At 36.5% G+C, this 12,643-nt stretch overlaps 1 protein-coding gene across 1 annotated transcript; it reads left to right on the forward strand.

The window, feature by feature from the left end:
* Positions 1–10,829, forward strand: LOC140321671 (aquaporin-4-like). Its single transcript, XM_072398451.1, has 5 exons — positions 1–254; positions 4,842–5,195; positions 6,983–7,147; positions 9,139–9,219; positions 10,502–10,829. Exons 2-5 carry the CDS (start codon positions 4,905–4,907, stop codon positions 10,718–10,720), a joined length of 756 nt encoding a protein of 251 aa, XP_072254552.1. The 5' UTR covers positions 1–254; positions 4,842–4,904; the 3' UTR covers positions 10,721–10,829.
* Positions 10,830–12,643: the final 1,814 nt, after the last annotated feature.

Raw genomic sequence — 12,643 nt, forward strand, 5'->3', positions numbered from 1 at the left:
TTTAAGGAACCTGTCAGCACTGATGTTGCACAGCACATACCTATTATAAAGGACATCATGAACTTACTTTTCCAGCAGCACATTTCTTCAAATAGCTGCTTCATTGCACCTCAATATGTTTTTGGATAGCTAGAGGTCAAATGACTGACTCTGTTGTTCACTACTACCCCTTACATCCAATAGTGATTTGCACAGGGGACAGAGGACAATGAACAGTGAAGCAGTGGCTTTTCAAAAAACAAGACAATAGGAAGGTAAGCATATGATGTCTTTTTTTTAAAAAAAACAGATATGTTGTACTTAAAAATGAATCTTTGATAATGGGGTTCCTTTAAAACTGTTTTATACCTTCCGTGGTTCCTCCTTCTTTTCTCTCTCTCATCACCATTTTTATATTATACATTGTACAAACCTGGATTTTAGATATAGTGACATTATAAATAAAAAATTATGGTTAATACTACATTGAAGCAAATTGGAATTTATGATCACCCTTTTAAGTTGCTTATGGGGCTTAGGTCAATTGCTGATCTTTACCATAAAAAAATTATAAACTTTTTTTTAATAAAAGTGGCAGTAGGAAAGTGATCAGAAAAATTGGAGGAAAAAGTGATGATCTTTTATCTGATTACCAGATCTGAAGCATAGACCCATTAGTCTCTGCAATGAAGGAGGACCATGGTAAGTGGTCCTGCTTGACAGAGTTCTGTATTGACCTTCAGAAAGATCTGACATTGCACAAGTGTGATGCTGAATCTCTATGGCTGAACAAAAACAGCGAAGGAGAGGACAACAAGGCAGGAAAGAAAAAGGCTAAATGGGGAATTTCAATCATGTAAATTATGAACACACTGTTACAAGTATAAAACGATGTATTCAGAGAATGGATCCAAAGAATGTGCACTTCTGCATCTAATGCAAAAGGCATAAAAATGTTTCCCTTGTATAATTATCCAGGATGACAGCATAGATTAGGTTCCCAATGTATATCACATTCATGTAAGGCATAGATCAAATGTAAACTCTCCCATAAAGTGGCAAATCTTGGTTCATTCCATGTGCTTGCACTATATCTGCATATATTTATATTTATGCACTATATCTGCATATATTTATATTTATGCACTAAATCTGCTTATATTTAGCATCTCCCATCTGTAATACATGTTCTGAAACACTTCTGGTGGTAGGGACCATTACGTTGCTCCAAGCACTGCAGGCTGAGCAAATTGTCCAGACAGCTTTGCATGTATGGAATATACTGTACACGGCTGACAAAGCTGGAACAAAAGGTTATGCCCAACACAGGACCTGATCTATCTTCCCTGAAATGGTGAGACTTCTGTTTTCTCCCTGATGGTTGATGTATGCCACTGCTGTGGCATTGCCCAGCTAAATCTATAACAGGAGACCCTCCAGTATGATATGTTAACACAAGATGTTGGGAGGTTGGATCAGACTTTGATGATGACCAAGACAGCAGCTTTTACAGGGTGTCCAGGACTCCTCACCAGTATGACAGACTGTCATTTGCCACAATAATCCTCCAAAAGATGGAAAGGAAGGAACTTTTGGTCCAGAGTCAGATTTATGAGTAGGCAAATTACTATGTTCCTAGAAGACCACTAGACTGCAAGGTTAAAAATGAGAGAATTTAAGGTTACTCCTGTGTAAGCAATTTGGCCTTATACGTGTTCAGTACTAGACTCAGACATTCCAAATGTTAAGCCAGTTCCAGCAACCTATTTTTTAAGGACTGGATCCATGTAAAGTTCTCCACAGCAAAATCCGGAAAATGTGGATACATTTTAAAGATGGGGACATATAAGCAACCATTCTTGGTTTCCACATGAGCCAGTGATTCTCCCTTCCAGGGAGAGAGCCCTGGAAGTACACCTCCTGCATCCAAATTTCTGAGATGCAAGCTATCCAAGCATCTGCAAACACTACTAACCCCTTACGTGGCACAGCTGGGGGGAATAAGGAATAAAGATGCACAGTGACCTATGTATATAAGGTAGCTCCTGCTTCTTGGCCCGATTTGCCCACTAAGTGAGTCATTAGAGACACAGCAAGTGCTCAGGCAATGCCAGTGGTTTTTAGACCTGGAAAGCAGCTAACCTTTACCAGTAAAAAAAATGCCCAATGCAAACCCCTGTGCCAAAGGTCACTTCCAAGTTATCCTTTTAACACCAAGTAAAGCAGGGTGTAGAAGTAGTTCTCCAAAACCCAGGCTGAGTAGGACTCCACTGGATAGCTGCAGTTGAAGAGACAAAGCTCAAACAGGGATGTACAGATGAAAAAAAAAAAAAAACACAGAATACCTCAAAGCACACCTAAAGAAAAGAAAAGTCCTACATGTTTTGCTGTCAGTGTCTATTCCTTTTGTAGACAGATTTGGATTGACACGGGTTCTTAATTTGCTATAGTTCTGTGTTTAATACCAATTACTATGTTTTTTTTTTCATTTAAATAATATTTTTTACCTTATTGTATTATGTTCTGCTTCAAATCTGTAGCTTATTTCAGGTGCTTTCTGTCTATATAGAGTCCCAGGTTTACTGGATCACCCAGCTTCACTGATGAAAGTGTATGTTCTTTCTTGGAGAGCCTTATTAAATTAGGCCCATAGTGCATATGTACAGGTGCTACATGATCAGTGGCCATTCAGTGGATAAAGAAAGAGGTTGGCACAAAAAAAAGCAAAGTAGAAGGCTGCAATAATATTATATTGAGATTTGTTGTGGCCTTCTCTACTACGAATACCTTTATTCTCAGCTCTCTGACAAGCTTATCTTGGTGACAGGTGTCAGCTCTAGATAGATAGAATGAGCACTATATCCATCCAGGATGTGTTCTGAGACACAGCCCCAGAATTGTTGTTTGTGCATAATAAACCTGGAAAAAACTGTAAAATAACTGAAAACAACTTTAAATCATTTATGATATTACACTGCGCAGGAGCACTGTAATATCTGATGCAGAGATGGCCAATGAAATTAATTCTAAAGAAGCATTTATCAAATCTGAATCTATTTTATGTATATACAAAACACCAAAATAATTTAACAAGCTAATAAACTATTTATTTTGCCGCTTTTTTTTTTCAATAATCATTTTAGAAAGGCCCTTTAGTAGTAAGTTTGTTTAAAGCTGTGACAGTCACAGGTAATAGTTTTACCAGTATGGGCCTGATTTACTAAAGTGTACTGAAGTGATGTGAAGATGGACTCAATTATCTATTGAATTGAAATTAACCTGTGCACTTCCTTCCTAAGAGAACTAGTCATATGTAGAACTCATTTTTCCAATCTCCCTGCAATAAATTTAAATAGTGATTCAATTCACCTCATTAATTCTTTATAAAGTAAGCCCTTTGTATACACAGACTTTATTTAGAATTCTAGTGGTAAATGTGCTGTGCTTTATAGTATTTGATATTACAAGTGTGTGTACTGTTGTGTGAACACTGTGTATGTCTGTAAAAGGTTACTATACAGAAATGTATTCGGATGCAGTTTAGGTTTTTGTTTTGTGACAAATCTCTGTAAATGTGGCTTCTATTAATGAACACGTATATGGTAAAACTGTCTATTGAAGTTTGCTTCTATTTATGTATTTATGCAATATGTATTCCGTTAGATGAAAGCAACTCATTAAACATATGACAATAGTCACCAAGGTAACTGAAGCGGTAAGACTTGGTACATTGAGCTGCACTCCTCACCATCTTTTTCATATTGTAATGTGAGTCCTTTTCCTAATAATTTGCATCAAAAACACATTTACTGTTTTCCTACTAATTTACCACAACAAGAAACGCAAACAGTTTCTACAGGGTTTCTTTTAGGAGAAACTATTTTGGGTTACACTGAGCTTTACAAGTAGACCGAGACTAGAGCTTCAGGTTGTCTATTTACTCCTCACTTCAAAAGCAGAGCAACAGGATGGTTATCAAAGAGGTAGGTGGATACAACACTTCAGTACTAGTATGTTATCAGAGCTAGCGTCACAAAGTCTTCATACATTTTCACAACGTTTTATTTTTGTTCTTTTGCCCTGTTAAGATCTTTGCTCTATCATGATCTGTTGTTTTTGATGATGAGAATTTTTGAACTTTCACAACTGAATTTTTCAAGTTTATGGTATGATTTGAGGAGCAAATTTAAAATATCCCTACTGAATAAGGTAACCAGTCACACGTTTAAAATGTTGGCTGTAATGAGAACTCTTGCATCATGGGTTGAGTTTTCAAAGAAACAATTTGTACATAGAGTTTGCATATAATTAATTTTAATTATTTTAGTTTCCTCCAAGTGCTTCAGTTTTTTGTCTGACAGCCCAGAATATGACAGATCAGTAAGAGTTAGTCAGTTAGTTTGTACTAGTGTCTTTGATTGTCATGGAAATGGGTTTAGATACTTTGGAAATTGTTGCATATTTTTGCTACTACCCTAAATATATGAATTAAATACATTTTCCATGTAACAGGAAACATGTATCTAAGGATAGTTTATAAATGTTGGAACTGATTTCCTGTTGTATTTTTGAACTTTTTAGGTAAAACAGTCAGTATATAACATATACATTTGCAACCCTCACTACTTACCACACTGCATATCTCCCCACCTAGTGTGTGTAACTTTCCCCAGCTCCTAGATGGTAAGCTCTTCGGGACAGGGTCCTCTCCTCCTGTAACTGTATTCATGTGTCATTTGCGACCCCTTTTTAATGTACAGCGCTGCATAAAATATTTGCCCTATAAAAAATCATGTTTAATATTAATAATATTAATGATGATAATAATACATAAAACATTTTTACTTTATTTCATTCTGCAGGAATTGAGGAAACATCGCTTCTGGCGCTCAGTGCTAGCAGAAGCTCTTGGAACTTTTATACTAATGGTTGTAGTCCTTGGGGCCTCCAGCTCGGAAATAAGAGCATCACAAACACATTCTATGGCTCCAGCAGTGGCTGCAGGTCTGGCAGTTGTCAGTCTAGTGCAGAGTTTTGGGGAAATAAGTGGTGCCCAGCTAAATCCAGCCATTACATCTGCCCTTGTTTGTGCACGAAGGTTGGATCTGCTTCATGGATTGGTCTTTGGTGTAGCTCAGATTCTTGGGTCTGCATGTGCCTCTACTGTTTTCTACCTATTTCTACCATCATCAGTCTTTAAACAACTTGTTACCAAAGTAAGTGTATCACTACATTGTATGGCAATTGAGTAGTTAACCCCATACAGATCATTACCAGTAATCAAGTGAGGATTGAATTTTACTGTGTAAAACATAACAACCTGTATTTAATTTTTCAAAGGTTATTCAATAGATTCCAGAAAAAAAGTAAAACAAAAAATCTTTAGAAAAATAGTATTTATATGCATATTCTAAAGATGAATATGTGTTGGTAGATTTTCTGTGTGTGTGTGTGTAGTTATGCCCCTGGTGCTCCGTTTTTCTTTGGCAACCCAAAACATAATAGTTATTCATGGTCCTATACTGTCACATATATTTAAAGCTGTACCAAGAGGCCTACCTTAAACAATCCTTTTCCTATATACCTAATGGGACTGATTTATTAAAGCTCTCCAAGAGCAAGACAGACTATGATTGGAGAACCTGGGCAATCTAACACTTTAGTAAAGGAGGTTCAGCTAGAAGAAACCTTTGTAATTGCTCCTGATCCTCAGGACCAGGAAATATTTTTAATTCAACAAATGTATTTTAAAGAGGGTGAGAACACTTATTAGATATTCAGGTTTTCACTACATCAGAGTACACATATATATAATACATTTTGTAACATTGCTATCGTGTTTGATCAGGACATTTTGTATGCTAACTGACAATCAAGAACTGGTGTGTGTGCACATGGGAGTAAGAACTAGATCTGGGATCCTGGTAAGTATAAAAAAATTTAGTAACCTACTTAATAGGGTGGTAAATCAAAGGGGGAAAAAAGAAACCAAAAGGGATTTCCCTGGTTGTATCCTTTAGAGGTTTATAAAAAAATGGCGGGATCTTTCAAACAAAAAAAAAAACCCTGGTTATAATTGCCAAACTAAAACGTACCCCAATACATTGTTTATGTTGGGGGTACATTAGGCAATGAGTACACTCTCCAGGGTTCCCAAATCCTAGAAAATGTTTCCTGTGTATTGTTCAGGACACTGGACAACTTCTCATTGAGAAATGTGTTATCCGTCCATGATAGTACCTCATGAGAGCTTGTTTCTTCCAATTCTTAGATATATTTTATTTAGGCCCTGGAAGTATGTGTGCACACATCGTGAATTGGGTGTTAGTGGGATTGGAGGGTTTTAAATGTCATAGAGCTACCGAAGGATTATTGGGCACTTGCTTTTGGAAAAGGTCCCCTGTAGTCTGAACACTCCACCCCAAAGTCTTATGACAGACAGACAAGTCCACCAAATATGTAGTTCAGTGCCCATTTCCTAACGGCCCCTGAAGCATAAGCCAGATATCTTTTAGGACACTTGCTTCACGCTGGTACCATATGTCATCTCATCATAACCTTGAAGGCTTATTATATCTGACATACCTGTAGAAAATATTATTGGTAGATCTTGTTAAAGAGACGTCAGACAGATTTTAATTGCATGTCAGTTGTACTGTGAAAGCACAATTACTGAGTACATTTTTAGCTCTTAGTGGCTCAAACAGGCAACCCTTTCCCTTCCTCCTGGAGCTGTGCAGGCTAAGCACAGTTATTCAGTCAAAATTCAGCTGTTGTTGGTTGATAAACACCTGTAGAGAGAAAAAAAAATCTCTAAAGATATTATTATGCAAAGTTCCACAATTGACAATGAGTTAATGGAAAAAAGAGAGCTCAGAGAGCTGTGAACACCTAGTAGAAATCACACCCTTCCTATCTTAACTCAAAATATAAATGTATTTATTGCACATGTTATAGTTTTGAATTTCATGTTTTTTTGTGGCAAACTGTGCATTTATTACAGGTGAGCAGTGCGGGAAATGCAGGACAGGCTGTTGGAATGGAAATCCTCTCAACATTTCAGTTAGCTTTTACAATCTTTGCTGTGGATGATCGAAAGCACAGGGACTCCACAGAGCCAGGAAGCGTTGCCATTGGCTTTTCCTTGATAGCAGGTGCTTTAACAGCGGTAAGTAAAAAAATCTAAAGAACTGACACTGTTGGAGTGAGAACGGAAATCCAGTGCACATCAGGTGACATAGATGACATATCAAGTGGTTCAGCGCAGAATTCTGACATAATATGGTATAATAAAACACATTGGGCCTGATTTAATAAAGCTCTCCAAGGCTGGAGTGGATACACTTTCATCATTAAAGCTGGTTGATCCAGAAATTCTTGATTGGATCCGGGATGCAAAACATTTGCTTGCAAATAGCAAATAACTTTAAAGAATTCCATTCAAGGTTTGCTACATCACCCAGGTTCACTGATGAAAGTGTATCCTCTCCACCCTGGGAGAGCTTTAATAAATAAAGACCATTGTCATGTCTAACTTGGCTATTATGTGAAGTGGGGTAGAAGGCTGTAAAAGTGACAGTAAGTTAAGGCATGGGAGAGTGCCTTTTATATGGTGGGGCAATGAGGGCAGGGGAGAGGGGTGTTACGATAGGTTTGCTTTAATTGTGAAATAAAACACATCTTACCGTATTAATGATACCCTAGACCAGTCCTCCAGAAATGCCGGTGAAGTGACATCAATGTGCTTTTCTTTTTCTGTGAAAAACAGTGGATATAAAAAGTATACACACCCGTGTTCAAATTACAGGTTTTTGTGAATATAAAATAAGTTAGACCACAATAAATCATTTAAAAACATTTCCGACCTTTAATGTAACCTATAACCTGTATAATTAAATTGAAAAACAAACAAATTTGTCAGAGTGGGAAGGCATCTCCTGTACACAGCCTCAGATCACCCCAAAGTTTTTCCATTAGATTTAGGTCTGGGCTCTAACTGGGCCATTCCAAAAATAATTTTCTCCTGGTGAAGCCCTTGTTTTATGGATCTGTATGTAGTGTATGCTTGGGGTCATTGTCATATTGAAAAGTAGAATTCCTCTTCATCTTCAGCTTTCTAGCAGATGTTTGAAGGTTTTGGGCCAAAAGTGACTGGTGTTTGGAAGTGTTCATGATTCCCTTCACCCTTCACCCTTCACCCAATCTAATGGAAAAACTTCAGATGAAAAAAAGCATGATACCTAATCACTGCGGGTAATGCAAAGTGTTGTTTTTGTGCCAAATATACCTTTTGGAATAGTGGCTAAAAAGTTCAACATTGTTTTTTTTAGACATTAACACATTTTCCCACATGTGTTTGGGAGACTTGATTTTTGATTTGAACTGGTAATTTTAGTTTTGTTTGTAAATATTAGCTGAGCCTGGATATTTTTTGTGTAAGAAAAAGCTTCCTTCTTCCAACCCTATCCCATAGTTCAGACATACGGTAGATAGATGTCACATGTAATACACAACCAGTAAATGCCAGAAGTTTCTGCTGATCTTTCATTGTTGCTGTAGGTCTCTTGGAGGACTCCCTGACCAGTTTTTGTTTAGTCTTTTCTTAAATTTTTTTTAGGAATGTCCAGTTCTTTGCAACATCACTGTTGTCCTATATTTTTTTCCACTTTTTGATAACTATTTTCACTGTGTTGCATGGTATATCTAATGCTGTGGACAGTTTTTGTACTCCTCTCCTGATTGATACCTTTCAACAATGAGATCCTTTTGATGCTTTGTAAGCTCATTGCAAACCATGGCTTTTGCTGTATCAGTAAATGTAAATGTTAGGAAAATCCTACTAGGACAGTTGAATTTTATTTGGGGTTAGTCAGGGTCACTTTAAATGATGGCAGATATTTACCCAAAAAGAGTAAATGCTGTAATTAAATCAAAAGGTTTGTTTTTTGAATTGGATTGTGATTACATCACAAAATCTGGCATTTCAACAGGGGTGTGTACATTTTTTTATACCGAATTACCGGTACTCACAATTATTTTAAAATTATTTTTAAAATGTTATAGCTTTATTGTACTTTACAATGGTTTACACCTGCCACTGATTAAGTTTTTCATATTTTATTACATTTATTCACACATTTTTGCCAATATAATTAACAGGGGCCATTCTCAGGTGGAAGTATGAACCCAGCCAGATCATTTGGACCGGCCTTACTTGCTGGATTTTGGGAGCATCACTGGGTAAGTTTCTAAAGAGAAAAACATTTGACCAGTTTGTCTCATTTTATTTTTATTTTTTTTTCTTTATTTTGTAAACTTTGCTTTTAGTTTTGGTTGGCCTAATTTTGAGTTTGAAATTAATATGAAAGCTTTAGTAATGTGAGAACTTAGAATTTAAACAGTTTTAGCTTACCTGCAGCAATATTAGAACTGTGCCACAAAATCATATTCTCACTCTTATATTCTCGCTGTAGCATACGTATGGTAAATTTGTGTATCTAAATGTATGCTGTCTAAGCCATTGTATGCATAAATTTAAATTGGATTTTCCCCTATATTTTTGGATTATTATAATTCTTTTATATTATATTATTATATATAATTATATTATATTCTTATTCTTGCATTGGAAAATTAAAATTGTATTGAAAATGTGTACCATATATTAAAAAGTGCCCAATCATAATACACAGGTTTTTTACTTTTAGAAAAAAAAAAAAAAATACGTGGAAAGGAAAAAAAAGTCCAAAAATAAAGCTGCTAGGAAACATAAGCTACATACTTAATACAATAAGCTACATACATAAACTACATATAAATGACATATCCTCAACTCTGGTCTGATACTTTCTAGTGAAGGAGTTTGCCCAACACTGCAAACACCTATTGGCAACTAAGGCAGCCAATTGTAGTAATGGGCCGATAAAAATAAATGAGTATGGGAGGCAGTTGGCAGATTTAGAATCTACTAGGATGTGCCGGAGCTTTACCAATTCAGAAACACTTAACTTTAGTGCCTGGAAGGGCCACTGAAGGTTTTCTAGATGCCTAAACGTTATACATGCTAGCAGATCATTATCTTTAGACCGGCAAGTAATTATTATTATTACACAGTATTTATAAAGCGCCAACATATTATGGAGCGCTTTACAAAGTCCATAGTCATGTCACTAGCTGTCACGCAAAGGAACTCACAATCTAATGTCCCTACCTAAGTCATATATCTTTATTATAGTCTAAGATCAATTTTGGGGGAAAGCTAATTAGCTTAACTGCATGTTTTTTTTTAATGTGGGAGGAAACCGGAGTACCCAGTGGAAACCTGCACAGACACGGGGAGAACCTGCAATCAATGCAGATAATGTCCTGGCTGAGATCTGAACCTGGACTGCAAAGGCCAGAGTGCTAACCACTGAGCCACCGTGCTGCTAATTATTGTTGTAGAAAGGTTTAGGTCACAATGCACTTTTATATTTAAAGTCTGTTGTAGTCCTATTTAAAAGTTAAATACATATCTTTCTAGGTTTACTGGATTGGACCCATTCTTGGTGCTTTTCTGGCTGGTGCTTCATATGAGTTCTTCTTTGCATCAAGTGCCTCAAGGGAAAAGCTGGTTGCCTGTCTAACATGTAAGGATATTGACATAGTAGAAACAGCAAGTGTCTCTAGATCTTCCCTTTCCATGGCCACACAGACTGCAGGACGCACACGAGCAGCGGATCAAAAACATGAGCCAAATTAGCAGAAATTGCATTTTTCCAGAGAAACTGCTGTTTATGGACAAAGTTTGACATGAAAAAAATCACAGGAATGGTATCATCAACATATATTGATTCGAATAAAATATTTAAAAACAAGTAGTAATATGCATTTGCATATTTTGTTTTCATATATTTGTATTTATTTGAAGTAATCTAAACTAGACCAGAATTGGCCTTTTACACTTACAAGGGGTAATTCTTTGGTGACTGGTCTTAATAGTAATCAAAAAAACAAGTGTCATGCCTAAGCATTTAGACATGTGACCAACACCTATTTTAGGTTTGAAGCAACATGTTCTCCAATAAAGGGAAGTATTTCAGTGCTTTTTTTAAAATCGTTTATCTATCTCAATAAAACTGCTATCAAAACTTTATGTTAACATTTAGGCACAGGTACTTTATACTTAGCAGAGGAGAAATACATTTATTACAATATATGAGATATAGTTAAAATCTTATATGGAAAACTCCAAGTTTGGCCTATTTTTATAAAATATCATTTTCATATTCTATTACAAATTGAAGTTTATTAAAAGTTTTCGGAACCAAAGAGATTTTTGTGCCTACAGCCAAAAAACACACACACATATATATTTGCATACTCTTCCTCATATTAAAAAATCAAGGTGTTTCAATGGCTCAATCAAAGTCTAGATCTTAACATGATAAAATGCTTTAGTGGTACCTTAAAAATGTAAGTGTGTTTACGCACAGAATTTTTAAGGCCCCAAACCTCAATCAACTGAACCAATTTTGTAAGGTAGAGTAGGTCATAATTCCTCCATACCACAATGTACTGGTTAACTGATAAAATTATACAGAAAAGGAATACTTCAAGTTACTGCTGTTAAAGATGGTTCTTTAGGCTACTGAATCAAAGAGTGTACTAAAGTGAACTTTTCACACATGGTTTCTCCATTTTTTTACTCTATAGTTCTTGTGCAGATAGAAGTGCTTTAAATACTACTTAAAGTTTAAAGCGTACCTAGATTGAGAATTTTCACTTTACAAGGGTGTGGGTTTTTTAAGTGCAACACCCTTTTTAAAATAAAATTGTGCAGCACCGTCCCTTTAATTCTCAATTGCCTAGGCCAGGGGTCAGCAACCTTTACTATCAAAAGAGCCATTTTTGCCTCCTCTTCCACTAAAGAAAAATAGTCTGGAGCCGCAAAACATAACACAGTTTATAAACTTTTAAAAGTTTTAATATTTTTTTAATTTTACCTGTTACAACAAGTGTGCATGTGTAGGCCTACTTTGAAATAAATTAAACACTGAACTATGCCCCTTGAAGCCTCCAGCTTCTAACGTATCATCCTGTTACATTAGAAGCTGGAGGCTTCTAACGTAACAGGGTAGATTTTTTTGATGGGCAGAGTTCTTTATGTTCTGACGATGCTTTAGCGATGAAATTTTAAGGGGTGTTAGCCACAGGTGTCCCTCATTTGCAGCTTTAATTTTGTTCACCCATACCCCCCAATCTTGAGTAATTGGGGTTCAGGTGCTAGAAGCCTCCAGCAATGTGTAACAGGGTAGAATATTTTGATGGGCAGAGTTCTTTATTTTCTGACGATGCCTTAACGATTCAATTGTAGGTGGTGTTAGCCATAAGTGTCCCCCACTTGCACCTCTATTTTGGTCACCTGTACCGCCTCCCTCCCGTTCCACAGAAATTGGGGTTCAGATGTTAGATGCTTCCAGCAATGTGTAACAGGGTAGATTTTTTTGATAGGCAGAGTTTTTATGAATTTTTAGGAGGTGTTAGCCACAGGTGTCCCGTACTTGCACCTCCATTTTTTTTCACCTGTACCCCCGTTTCCAGATAAATTGGGGTTTAGGTGCTAGAAGCCTCCAACAATGTGTAACAGGGTAGGGGTTTTTTGATGGAGTTTTTAGGAGGTGTT

Source organism: Pyxicephalus adspersus, chromosome 1, assembly GCF_032062135.1.
Source record: "Pyxicephalus adspersus chromosome 1, UCB_Pads_2.0, whole genome shotgun sequence".
Lineage (NCBI taxonomy): Eukaryota > Metazoa > Chordata > Amphibia > Anura > Pyxicephalidae > Pyxicephalus > Pyxicephalus adspersus.

Coding starts and splice junctions, on each gene's coding strand:
- LOC140321671 (XM_072398451.1), top strand. CDS start 4,905: ATGGTTGTAGTCCTTGGGGCCTCCAGCTCGGAAATAAGAGCATCACAA. Junction 5,196..6,982: donor TTAAACAACTTGTTACCAAA/GTAAGTGTATCA, acceptor CATTTATTACAG/GTGAGCAGTGCGGGAAATGC. Junction 9,220..10,501: donor GATTTTGGGAGCATCACTGG/GTAAGTTTCTAA, acceptor ATATCTTTCTAG/GTTTACTGGATTGGACCCAT.